The sequence below is a fragment of the Lactuca virosa genome, chromosome 8 (genome assembly GCF_052849685.1).
Source record: "Lactuca virosa cultivar CGN04683 chromosome 8, Lactuca_virosa_CGN04683_v6, whole genome shotgun sequence".
Taxonomy (NCBI): domain Eukaryota; kingdom Viridiplantae; phylum Streptophyta; class Magnoliopsida; order Asterales; family Asteraceae; genus Lactuca; species Lactuca virosa.
In genome coordinates, this window is record NC_136433.1 from 216,200,307 (window position 1) to 216,214,740 (window position 14,434).

General features: G+C 35.6%; 1 protein-coding gene across 1 annotated transcript; it reads right to left on the bottom strand.

Annotated features, from left to right (window-relative positions):
• Positions 1-12,850: 12,850 nt before the first annotated feature.
• LOC145133654 (protein LURP-one-related 10-like) lies at positions 12,851-13,965 on the bottom strand. Its single transcript, XM_079068590.1, has 3 exons — positions 13,624-13,965; positions 13,313-13,543; positions 12,851-13,191 (listed from the first exon to the last, which is right to left on the bottom strand). Exons 1-3 carry the CDS (start codon positions 13,843-13,845, stop codon positions 13,000-13,002), a joined length of 645 nt encoding a protein of 214 aa, XP_078924716.1. The 5' UTR covers positions 13,846-13,965; the 3' UTR covers positions 12,851-12,999.
• Between the last annotated feature and the right edge of the window lie 469 nt (positions 13,966-14,434).

The following is a 14,434-nucleotide window of genomic DNA, read 5'->3' on the forward strand; positions in this document are numbered from 1 at the left end:
TTGATTCTTTCGGTTGTGGTAGTGTCTAATATTACCAACTAAGGAAAGATTCTCATCACCCAAGGTTCAATTGGACCGAAACTTGGAATCATGCAAGTTGTATAGTATGATGAATGAGAACTTTCAGCTTGGAAAATTAAGACTAATTCCTTATGTGAATAAGGAAAGGACTAAGGGATCGAGTACACATTCTTGTGCACTGGTCAAGTCCACCACAAAAGATCAAGAAGACTATTCGTCATGATTTACTTAAGTTCAGTAAATATGGTTATACTTATAAGTTTAAGTATAAGTCTGTAGCATTGGAGAAGTTTCAATGTGAGACAAAACGAATAAGAAGAATCAAAGTATGGCAGAAAGATAAAAGTTTCTCAAATCTGAAAAGATGGGAGAGTACTTTAGTATCATGTTTATAATCATCTTAATGATTAAGATACCATATCACAATTGGTCCTTTAAAGTCATCTTAGTGCATTCTTATGACTAAGAAGAGGAGTCATGAATTGTTGAAATGGTTAAATTAAAAAGATGAGTCATACTTTGTTCCAAAACAATTCTTAGAGTCATACTCCAAGATTGTAACTTGAGTGACATATCTTAAAGAGGGTTTGTTAACACTAGTCAAATGTAAGAGTAAAAGGTTATCTACTCTTGTACATTTGAAATTGGTAAGTTGTGATGTTTTGGATAAAACAGAGACCAACTTAGGCCAATTGTGTAAAGTGTTAGTATTGATAAAGAATCCGCACTATCTCTTGAATATTTGACAAGGGAGTCTTATATGTCAAGAGGACAGTGGGAGTCTTAAAGCTCTTGAAAGTTTCAAGACTTAATCAAGAATAAAACCTAAAGTCCTTCACTAGCACACGACTTGAGGTTTATAACCTATCGTGTTGAAATTTTTGTGCCTATTCAAGTTGGCTTTGCATAGGAGTTCTGAGAGTTCTCAATTGGTTGCACAACTACTTGGAAGCAATGGCAGGCACCTGAGCTGCCAAATGGCAAGAATTTAAGATTGCACAAGTTTAATCAATATGAGTTTGGATTTGTCACTAACCTTGTCTTGTGATTATGGTTTTGACAAATTCACATGGATAAGAACACATACACTATTAAATCTAAGTGTCATAAGGTTTCTCTCCGATTCATGAAAATGATGGTGAAGAAACACTTTCACTAAGTAGATTTTAGCTAGATAGCAATTGTGATATTTGCATTCTCAAAGTCGTTAGTGGAGCGTGTGTGGTTTACCGGCACACTAACATGGACTTGTGAGAAGTGGCAAAGGTCTAAACAATTGAGACTATGATTACGGCATCCCTCTTCATAGTTCTAAAATTGTTTAGACACACATGTGAGCTATCTAAGAGAGGTGTATGATTTTGATAAAGTTTTATCAAAACAATCTAGTATCAGAAATCTGAACTTTGGTAAGAAAGTCAGCTGATTTCTGAGTACATGTCAAAGCTAGTGGGAGCATAAGTGTTATGCTAATAATCATCATGTTAGTGGGAGCATGATAATTATGACAAAGGTGGCAAGTTAGCAATGTTAGTTATAGAAAACAAAAGTTTCAATTCGTGAGGTTGCAGGGGTTGAAAAAGTTGTTTTGCTATAATTAAGGGAGAAGAAATTATACTTTATTTCAATTCTAAAAGCTTAGATTGAGATTTTAATCGTATTTAATCAAGGATATATATATGAATTTCATGTTGGAATGGCTCAACATAAGGAAATTCTATATATGGGTCCATTATTTGCGTTCTAAAATTCGATTATGATTACGGCATCCCTTTTCATAATCTGAATTTTGAGAACTTGGCAAATTGAAATGGAAATATTATAGCAAAAGACTGGTTTAGTCTTTATGTGAGACATCATGAATCGTGTCTCATATGCTTCGGATATAGGATCGATTACATGTGCTATATTCATCCTTTCTAAAATTTTCCAAATGCCTGGGGCATTATGAAGGGAAAAGGTCTAGAATTGGATATGACTAAAATGATTACGCAATTGTCGAGGACAATCTAAGGTTTACCAAAGATTGGTTGGTCAAGGACAGTTGGAAGTATAATGTTAATTCTGGAAGGACCATATTGACATAATCTGTAAGGAGGCAACTCTTGTTCAGAAGTGATAGTCAAAATGGAATATGGAAATGTTTCAAAGTTAGAAATTATTCAATCTGTGTAAGATTAGGAGACTTAATGAAAGAAGGATGTTTCCAAGGAGCTGATCTCCTTTGGAATGCTCTGTAATGATTGTTGTCAAGTCTTTCTGACTTCGTGCATAATCATTAAGAGGATCAATGCATATAAGTTTAGAATCTAACAGATTTCAGTAAATGGCATGAATTTGGAATTCTTGCATTTGCAGTAAGGATTTGGGACTGTGAAAAGAGGATCATTGGAGTGATGTTCAATTGATATATTTTACAAAGTAAAGATCATAGACAAACATAGTATGCATACTTGGTGTATGGCATGACTAGTGTTTAGAAAACATAGTGTACATGCTTGGAGCATGGGACAACTATTGTTTTAAATTCAAGTATAAAGTTGATAAAACTGAAACAATGAATAATGAGTAATCAGTATGGTGATAAATAAAAGTGTTTATTTATATTCATAGGGTTTGATACCATATTTGATTCATTTATTCTTGTGTTTCACTTTGCATGTTTTGACTTCCAGAATAACTAAGTCGCTCTTCCTGAATGATTAAGTTATTCAAACCATCCACAGTCGGTCATATGTTGGAAGTAGATATGAATCAAGACTGTCATGGGTTGGTTTGTAGAGGTCCAAGTTGGTGGACAAAGTGGTGCTACAACACTCATGAGTGCTCATAAGTTCTGAGTATTGGATTCAACCCGCGCTCATTTGAATCACTTCATGGATTTTATCACGAGTGATCATGAGACGATAATATCTTATATTCTTCAAACCTAGAGATATGAGTTGTTACTATGAGTTGGTTATACATTGATTGCACGAAAACGCATTGGTAACTCGATGTTATAAAACGTGCCTTTGTGTATGATTCAACAAGTAGTAGAACAAGCCATATGAGTCGAAGTTTATCCATTCCTTTTACCTTCGGGATAAAAGCGATATCTGTAGGCCCCTCGATGATTAGCGATGACACATGTGAGTGCTTGGCCAAGCCAGGACTGATTTGATTTGTTCAATCAGTCAGTCATCATAAATCGAAAATCGGGAAACAACAAATGGACAGAGAGAATGATTATAATCCATGTCTCAGTCCATATGATATCTAGAATGGAGGAATATATGATCCCTTATCTAATGGACAAGTCTTTTACAAAGGTCAGAGTTCATCGACAAGGTCAGAGTTCGACAAAAGCTTTTGAGAGCTACGATTGCTGATCGGTTCCTGAAGTCATACGCAATAATAGTTTTAGACTTATCCAAGTGGGAGACTGTTGGATTAATGTCTAAGTCCATAACTATAAATGGTAAGACTTGACCCGACCCGACATGGTCCATTTGGGTTGCATGGCATCATGCATTTGGATAGACTATAATGAGAGAAATAACACTTAAGGTTGGTTAATATATTATAAGTTCTAATATATTAATAAGGTTATTTAATTAGTATTGATCAAGAATTAATTTGGAATTAATTAAGTGATCAAAAGGAGACTAATTAAATATATGGGTTGATTGTGTAAATCATTCATTCTTATATATGTGGGCTTGTGATCCAAGATTCCTTATGTTGGACTAAGTCCATGGGGTGACCCATGGATACTCCATGGAGGTTAAAATCCATGGAGCATAAGGAATGGGTAAAGTTATGAGTTACATGGTGTAACCCTAATGGCCACCATATAAAAGAATCCCATGGCTCAAGAAATCGTGCACTAATGTGTGAGTGTGAGGGCTAGACGATTTCAAGGAGTGTTCAAGTTTCTCTCAAGTTATTCCAAGTGTATTTGGTGTTGTGTGAACCATTTGAGGTGTCACACTTGGGGCATTAGGCACTCAAGCTTCATGAAGACATTCTACACCAAAGAGGTATGTATTCTAATTTGTTATATTTATTATTTTGTATGCTAGATTAGGATAATACCTTGGATGTTCATAATTGTATGTATATCAGAGAAAACATAGATCCAAGGTATTTAGGGTTGCATGTACACTTAGGAGTGTTAGAATGCTCATAACCCATCAACATGATCAAGCCAACAACGGAAGCATAAGGTACTTGACTCATTTCTGCTATCTCGACATCAGTACTCAGACTTTGAGTCTTACTCAATTTGGTATTGCTTTGGATTGGTAACTCCCCTTTCTTGGAATTTTCCATGCTAAAACGTTTCAACACTTTATCCAAGTAAGTACTTTGACTAAGTCCTACTAGGCTCTTACTCCTATTTCTCAATATCCTTATCCCTAGAATATAAGCAGCTTCTCCGAGGTCCTTCATAGCGAAGCACTTCCCAAGCCAAGACTTAACCTTCTGCAAGGTTGGGACGTCGTTTCCTATGAGTAGTATGTCATCCACATACAAGATGAGAAAGCTAACTATACTCCCACTGACTTTGACATATACTCAGGGCTCATCCTCGCTTCTTGAGAAACCAAACTCCTTGACTTTCTCATCAAAACAAAGATTCCGTCTGTGAGACGCTTGTTTCAATCCATAGAAGGATTTCTCAAGCTTACACACTCTATTAGGGTGATTTGCATCGACAAAACCCTCTGGCTGACTCATGTAAACATCTTCAGCCAACTTCCCATTAAGGAAATCGGTTTTGACATCCATCTGCCATATTTCATAATCATGAAACGCAGCTATGGCTAGCATAACCCTTATAGATTTAATCTTCGCTACTGGTGAGAAGGTCTCATCATAGTCAACTCCAGGAGTTTATGTAAAGCCCTTCGCAACCAATCGTACATTATATGTGTGTACTTTCCCATCCATGTCGGTCTTCTTCTTGAAGATCCATTTGCACCCGACCGTCTTACGACCTGGCACATTGTAAACCAAGTTCCAAACTTGATTGTCATACATGAACTGATTCTCGCTGTCCATAGCCTCTTTCCATTTCGCAGACTCCGGGCCTGCCATGGCTTCCTTGTAGTTGTTAGGTTCATCCAAATTTATTAGTGTGCTATCACTAATAAACGTATCACCCTCAGCAGTTATATGGAAATCATATAATACAGGTGGAACACTAACTCTACTGGAACGTCTAAAAGGTAGGGACTCGTCAATCGGTTCAACAGGAGTTTCCTCCTCGGGTTGAGCGCCAGTGTTAGAGGTTCCTTCATCGCTTGATTCTTGAAGCTCTTCAAGATCAATTTTCCTCCCACTGTCCTCTTGGCATATGAGTTCTCTTTCTCGGAAAAACCCTCTCCTCGCAACGAAGACAACATTGTCACTCGGTCTATAGAAGAGATATCTAAAGGACTTCTGTGGACAGCCGATGAAAATACATCGCTCACTACGAGGTTCGAGCTTGTCGTGAGTCTCTCATCTTACGAAAGACTCGCAACCCCAAACCTTGATATGTGCCAATGAGGGAACTTTCCCTGTCCACATCTCGTGAGGTGTTTTGGCAACCTTCTTATTTGGGACTAGATTAAGGATATGGGCGGCAGTCTCTAAGGCATACACCCAGAATGAGATACTCGACTCATCATGGAACAAACCATGTACAACAAGGTTCGATTGCGCCTCTCAGCCACACCATTTAACTACGGTGTCCTAGGTGGCGTCAATTGCAAAACGATTCCGCATTCCTTGAGGTAGTCGTGGAATTCAATACTTAGATACTCACCTCCTCGATCGGATCGGAGCATCTTAATTTTCCTGCCCAACTGATTCTCCACGTCTTGCTTAAACTCTTTGAACTTTTCAAAGGTTTCTGACTTGTGCTTGATCAAGTAGATATACCCATATCTGCTATAATCATCAGTAAAACTCACATTGAAGCGGTTTGCATCTCTTGTGGTGGATCTAAAGGGTCCACATACATCCGTATGTATGAGATCCAATAAACCTTCACCTCTTCAACAAGTACTAGTGAAGGGTGACTTGGTCATCTTTCCAAGTAAACAAGATTCACACGTGTCATCCGATTTGAGGTCGAATGACTCCAACACTCCATCCTTTTAGAGTTGGGCTATGCGCTTCTTGTTGACATGTCCAAGACGACAATGCCACAAGCATGATTTGTCCAAACCATTGGACGAATCAATGTGCAACACATTATTTCCTAAGTTATCTACAACATTAACAACTTCATATACTCCATTACAAGGCAATGCTTCAAAATAGAAAGTACCATTCAAGAAAGCATTAATAGAACCAATTTCATTATTAAACGAAAATCTAAAACCTTGTTTGTACAAACCATGAAAAGAAATAATGTTTCTCACCATTTCTGATGAGTAGCAACAATCATTCAAATCTAAACCTAACCCACTACTAAGCACTAAAGAGTAAACTCCAATCTTGGTGACAGGTGACGCTTTCCTATTTCCCATGATCAGGTTCATCTTCCCATGCTCCACATCCCTACTTCTTCTTAGACCCTGCAAATCAGAACAAATGTGAAAACCACATCCTGTATCAAGGACCCAAGAAATAACATGTGATGAGTCGTTAGATTGAATAGTATAAATACCTGCGAAGGATGGCTTTATCTACCCATCCTTAATGTCCTACAGATACTTCGGGCAGCTTCGTTTCCAATGCCCTTTGTCGTGACAGTAGAAGCACTCTGCTTTTTTTTTTTGGGTTGGAAGAGGGGGTAGCAGAACCAGCTTTGGTCCCACTAGAAGAGGATCCATCATGGGGTTTACCCTTGTGGCTCTTAGAAGGAGCCTTCCTCTTCTTTCCTTTCCCTTGTCCAATAGCCAATACAGGGGCAACAGTAGTAGGAGTAGATGCAATAGATTTTCCTTTAAGACTACTCTCAGCAGTCCTTAGCAGGCCTTGAAGCTTGCTCAGTGTGACCTCCTCCTTGTTCATATGATAGGTCATACGAAACTGGTCGTAACAAGGAGGCAACGAGTGAAGAATAATATATATGGCCAGCTCCTTATCAAAGTTGACATTCAGCTTCAGCAAGCGGTCCACGAATCTCTGCATTTTCTGCAAGTGGGCGGTGATGGACTCTCCATCCTTCATTTTGGTAGTGATCATCAAGGTGATGATCTCATACCTCTCCCGCCTAGCACTTTGATGGCAACGTTCCATCAAATCTTGGTGCATCTCGTAGGGATAGTAGTCCTCGTAGGACTTTTGGAGTTCAACAATCATTGTTTGCTAGCATGATGCAATGAACCTTCGTAGCATCTCGCTCATGAGTTTCGTACGCAACAATTTCTTCAGGAGTAGTAGTGTTCACATTGACTTCCTTCAGCTCCTTGTCGAGAACAAACTCTTTGTCCTCGTAGCGGGTGACCATGCGAATGTTGCGGATCCAGTCATTGAAATTGGTCGCATCAAATATCACCCTCCCACACAAGTTCATGAGTGAGAATGAGCCAGAAGGGGTCGAGCCAGAAGCGTTGTTGTTTTGAGTAGACATCTGAAATAGAAAAGGAACAAAGTTTAGATTAGATAGTAATCCCCAATTAAACACCCAAATGAGAAATTAGGGCTAGGATCCAACATGATTATTTACAATTCAGAAGAGGGATAACGTAATCTAATTGCAAATAATATGAAGGTAGGTAAATGACGATTTACCAATTTCCACCATGAAAAACGAAAAGGACTTTAAGTTTTAAATGAATTGAAATTCCTAGACTCTTTTGAGATTCATTGAACTTTTCAATGACATGTTTAAATCTCGATTATGCCCTTCAAGTTTGTGACTGGGATACCGAGGATCACAAACAAGGTGTGAATAACCATGCAAATGTACTTGGTACTCTTGATGTCATTTACCACCTAATCAATGTGTCGGTTAGCCACACACACTCCATTGATCTATGATAAACATCAAGTTACCATTTGCCTCCTTTGCTAGTCCCAAATTAGTGTGCCGGTTAACCACACACGCTCCACTAACGACTTGGCAAGGTGCAAAGTGTAATTTCATGGAATAGCATACATTTTCACATTTTTCCTAAAGTAACTAAGATTGAGAATTTATAAAAACATTTAGTTACTTTATATAGTCATTATACTTATTAATGAGAAATTGGTTGCCCTATCCTACCCGTTCGACTAACGACCCTCCACCAATCAAGGAAGCGGTAGGTGAATGAGGCCTACTAACGGTAAAGAATAGCTTTATCTTATACATATATATATATATATATATATATATATATATATATATATTATTAATCTTTTAATATTATAATAGTATAAGGGTTGAATTTTAACTTTTAAAACTCTAGGGTTTAGAATTTAAATATTTCACAATTAAATCTATTAATCAAAAATTTAAATTCCAAAACTTGAGGGCAAGTTTTGAAACTTTCAAAACATCTTTTTAGATCAAATTTGAAAAATAATTAATCAATCATATTATTAATCTTTATCACATAATTTGACCTAATCTATTACTTGACAAGATAATTCAAATCAAAATACAAATAATCAATCTTTATCATATAAAACAAGTAATTATCTTATTTATGACAATTATCTTTGAATTGAATTAGGATAATCAATAACTTATTGAAAAAATCGGATTTTTACCAGTCAAAAACGTTTTTGGTAATTATCCTAATTCAATTTCAGTCAAAATCCCAAAAAATCAGCCACCAGACGACCCGACTCGCCGAGTCACTAATTGGACTCGTCGAGTTCATCTGAATCGTCGAGTCCATCAGGTGACTCGACGAGTTCATCAGTCAGAGGCTCAATTTTTTGATTTTCAAGCTTTGAACAAATTAGCAATGCATCAAATACAAAAGAAAAACGATATATGCTTTGATACCACTGTTGGGTTATGAGCATCACATCAATCCTATGGTGCACATGCAAACCCTAATACTTGGATCTAGTTCTTCTAATTGTACATGCAATAATTGTCCAAGACTTGCAAACCCTAATCTAGCATACAACAAAACGAAATCAACATAATTAAACTAGTAAGAATGTTACCTTTGATTGTAGCTTGAAGATCTTGAGCTTTTGAGAACTTTAGCACCTCAAGTGTGATGCCTCTAGTAGATCACAAACACCAAAGCAATTGGAGAAAGCAAGAGAGAGAGGGAGGAGGCTAAAAGCAGCTCTGGATTCCTTCTAGGGTTTCTGGTAGCCGAATTCTTGTCACACCTCAAAACCGGAACGGCGGAAACGTTCAGGGTTGGAGGACGTCATGTACAGTATCACAACAATGAATAGTAGTAAACAAGCAACAACATCATCCATTGCATTAATAATATAATTTAATACAAGTGTGTTCTGTTAAGTTTAATAGACACCAAAAGTATGAAACAAAATAAAAGATGAGTCTTGAACGAGCTCCATCTTCTCAAAACCTGGCACCGGTACCTGTCTACTGGTGACCTGAGAATACAAGTTATTTTGAAAGAGTTTATCAGCTTTAAAGCTGGTGAGATCATAAGTATTTTAGTGTCATTGCTTGTATGAAAGTGTTTGTAAGTATGTGATGTATAAGTTTGTAAATGTTTGTAATTATTTGTAAATGTTTGAACTCTCCTAGAAAACCCTATGTTTTCTACTAAAAGTAGCCTTCTACCAAGGCATCAAATGTTTGTATGTATGTTTCTTGTAAAAGTGTGTATTTTCCCAAGTATGACTATCATTAACCAAAAATATAGTTTTACATTACCGTTCATTGTGTGAAGATCACAAAGTGAATGCAATGGGGAAATAATAAAGTATTGTAGTGTTGTATTAAGTAACTACTGTTGTACTAACTACCTTAAACCAATTGTTATTTAAAGTACCATGTGATATGCCTATACCATACTACCGACTAAAAACACGACGATGAAAGACGTTGGAAGAAATGACATTTGGCACCCGTAGACTTTCAAGTCCCATTGTAGCGAACATCAAGGTGTAGGATAGTCAATCGAGTATATATCTATACAAAAACTCAACACTCTCCACTTAAGGAGATTCTGGATACAAAACGAGCCATGACAGGTGATGCCATGCCCCGTTACGTGGCTCACATAACTGTTGTAATGTTCTTGTATATATATTGTATGTACTAGCTGTATTATATGTTCTCTCTGTCTAGTATGTATGTATGTTCTCTCTGTTTCTCATAATAGTATGTTCTCTCTGTATGTTATCGTTTGTTTCTCGTTATAGTATTCTCTATCTGTATGTTATGTTTGTTTCTCATCATAGTATGTATTGACTCATGTATGAACTGACTCATTGAATGTTTCACTGTTCTAGTAATAGTATTGTAACTTCCTAAACTATACCTATTATAGTTTACTAGTAATGTTGTTTGTATGTATGAACATGTTTGTATACCTTTGCTACCTAGAGGTATTGAAATGAAATAAGTAACTTTTATATCTATATACATATACATAATATATAACTAGGATTCAAACGACCTTCGGATAATTAACCGATACCCTAAGTCCACAACCAAACAAGGAACAGGAAGCAAGGCGAGCTATCAGTCCTAAGCCCTTTCAATCCTACTTATATAACTATATCTATATAGATACACATTTGACAAATTATAAGTTTAAAAGAGTTAGAATAGAAAGTATTTAACATGTAAAAGAGTTTGTAAAACAGTTTGAAGTAGTTTGATTGATAACATAGTTTGAAAAGTAAGAAATCCACTTGTTTGGTAGTTATTAATCACATGTGATTGATATAATAACTATAATAGTTAAACTTGTATTCCCCCCCATAAAAGCATTTAAAATCATTTAAAAGGTTGATTAAGGGGTATGAACTCACCTGAAATGAGGGGTTTGGAAGAACGGATGGTATAGGATGCTAAGTGTCAAGTGAAGACTTGAGCACACACACGGATCCTATTTAACATATATTGACACATATATGTATCCAATTAGTCATTTAACAACTAATTAATTAAGTAAAGACATCCTAAAACATGTATAACACTTTGATTCAAGTGTTAGGAGTACATAAGGGTTGTATGGCCTCTCATTGGAGTTTTCGGTCCAAGTAGGTTTTCGGTCCATATGGTTTTCGGTCAAAATGGTTTTCGGTCCATATGGTTTTCGGTCCCTGAGTTTAAGACCGAAAACTCATGATTTTTGGTGCATAAGGTGATTTCCAAGGGCTTTCAACAATCAATGAAGTGTTCTAGATTCATGACTAAGCTTTAGGAAAGGTTTAAAGCCATTTTTGCACCCTTCATAAGGGTTTTCGGTCTAAGGAGATGCACTAGACCGAAAACACCTTTTGTTCTTGGATAAATGGATGTTTTCAAGTCCCTAAATCAAGTATCCTTACTAGATAAAAAGTATAGGAGATAGATACTTACAATATGGAAGCAAAGAAGGGTGTTTTTCGGCCCAAAACACTAGTGTGTGTTCTTGGTGAAATGAAGAACACTTGAAGATCTAAGAAAATGGAATGATTTCATGGATGAAATCATGTAAGATCACTAGATAATGGAAGAGATCGACTAAACAAGGAAGGAAACACTTACAATCTTGAAGATCTTGACAAAAATTCGGATGATACTTGAGAGAGAATTGTTCTTGACTTGGAAATGGGAAAAATGACTAAAAATGACTAAGTGTCATTTATATACCCTTTAGGGTTTTCGGCCCTAACACTATTTTGGGCCGAAAACTCCCAACTCTTGGAGTTTTGTGACTTAAATGTTGCACAATTAATCCTAAAGTATACTTCCTCTAATTTGTTCTCTCAAGTAAATAAATATTAAAAATACCCAACCAGACTTTAAACCGAGCTAAAATTTAGCAGAAAAGAATTTGACTTTTAATTGAGTGCTAGACGGTTGAGTTTGTTCAAATGGAAATTTCGGGTTGTCACAATTCTAGTGCCCAAGGGTTCCTTATATAGCTGCAGAGTTACGGTTTCAGTCAAATACCTAATCTGGTTGCTTAATCCCTAAGCAGCCCATTAGATCCTTCCAGAATCCCTAGCTTGGACGATTTCTATATGGGCTTCCGTATAAAATCGTCCATCCCTTTCATAAAGGATCCACATGCCATATTGCAACTATCTTATAATTACAATATCAGTCCCCCTAATTCAATTAACCTATTTTGATCACAAAATTAATTCTAAATTAATTCTTGACCAATGTTAATTAAATAATATGATTTCTCTTTTAATATATTATTCAAACAATATATTAATAAACCATAATAACCTCTTTCTCTATTATTCATCCAGTTAAGTTGCTTCGGTGAAGGCAATCCAAAAGGATCATGCTACAACTGGGTCAAGTGCATACCAAATATAGTTATGGCTTAGACACCTAGTCCAACATATACATCCCTAATTTGGATGATGAACATGTTTGGATCGATGGTAGCTCCATGTCGGATTTTGAATTTCGGACCTAAACTTTGCTCGGTAGGTCGATATTATTTGGGTATATATGTGAGTTTATAGGTTTTATAAAGATATACATGTAATTCAAAGTTTTACAATAATATAGGTCTGATTATGAAAGTTTATAAGGACATAAAAGAAATTCTCCCAAATTACAATGGTTCGGAATTATTCTAACTTTCTTTTCGTATCATATTAAAGAACCAGAACCCATAGTCTATATATGTTAATGCTTAAACATTGTACCATATATATATATATATATATATATATATATATATATATATATATATATATATATATATATATATATATATATATATATATATATATATGAAACCATCAATAGAATAAAATTGCAGCGTTAATTATAACTGAAGGATATACAATGAGGAAAATTTTGAGTAAATAAAACTGTTGAAATAAATTTACAATTCGAGAATGCAACTAATATGTATAGGAAACAGTACTTGCATCATCAACTTGAGCAATACTTCAAACTGTTGCACCAATAACTTGACCAACACTTGCGGTAATTTGTTCAGCGTATTCATCTTCTGTGCTTTTCATAGCATGAACAATAGCAATAAGTGCGATCACAAATGCATAATCTGCATTCTTAGATATCGTCACCATGAATTTGCCCTTAGCTGACTTCACTTTCTTAGATTTTTGCATTTTATGCATCTACAATGCATCAATAGCAAACATATAAGAAAATTAGCTTGAAGTATCATAATACGTTAATAACCCATATACACAGTACGAAAATCACTAAATAGCAGAGTAAAAAGTATGAAAGTTTTACTTGAGCTATTATCGTTGAAGAATCTCCCATGTAAATAGTGCAATTTTTCTTCGACCAGCTTCCTTTGATCTTGAAATCACATACACCTTTGCTGCTTGTTTTATTTGCCAAGAACACATGTAAACTCTTCCTAAACTGGATTATACTTGGTGTTTTTGTGCTAAACGCCAGATCGGAATTGGATGTACTTTTACCCCAAAAGGCATTCCATCGAGTATGGCTACTCAAGATCTGCAAATTAAAATAAGATCTTAAACAAAGTAATTAAAGAACACTAAAACAAGATCTAAAAACAAGAAACTTTGAATCACCTTATCCCGCAGCATCAAAATGGGTTTGTCATCTGCACTGAGGAGTAGACGTTGATGATGGAATGTTGAATCGCATGGCTTTACTTTGAGCATGAGTTTATTTTCAGTATCTGTGACCACAAACTTTCCTTTTGAATTTGACTCCACTATGATATCAATTGGATATGGTGCAACAAACTGATGTCCTATTACAGAAGCTTGATTGGAAGTTTGTTGACCCATTAATTATCAACACAAACAGATAGGATCGATGATGTTCAATTGAGAAAAGATTGTAGGAAAATGTTCTTTCAACTTCTTTTTATTTCTCCAAGATTGTAAGTATAAACGATTGAATAGATGTAAGATATTATGTTTGTGATGGAGACAATGTATTCTACTTTTATATATAGAGCCTTGGTCAAACGAAATGCCGCGTAAAAGTTTGCGTGGTGAACAAATTAAATTAAGTTGACATTTGACAAACTATACAAACCCAAAGTCAAGAAAGACATTTTGTTAAGAGAGATAGCCACTAAATAACAATAATAATAATAAATTAAAAAAAATAAGAAAATAAATCTGAAGTGTTATATCACGAAAATACAGTTTTTTGAATGTTCCTAAATACTGTCTATTTAATAAAAAAAACTTTGCAAAGTATATTTAACTTTGCAAAATTATTTTATAAGTGATTTTAGTTACAAATAGGTATGATTTTTTATTTTGCTAATTAATAACTTATTTAAAAAAATTGCAAATTAATTGAAAATAATACTAATAGTTTGCTCACCGCACACTACAGCGGGGCCAATCCGCTTTATAGTTTGAA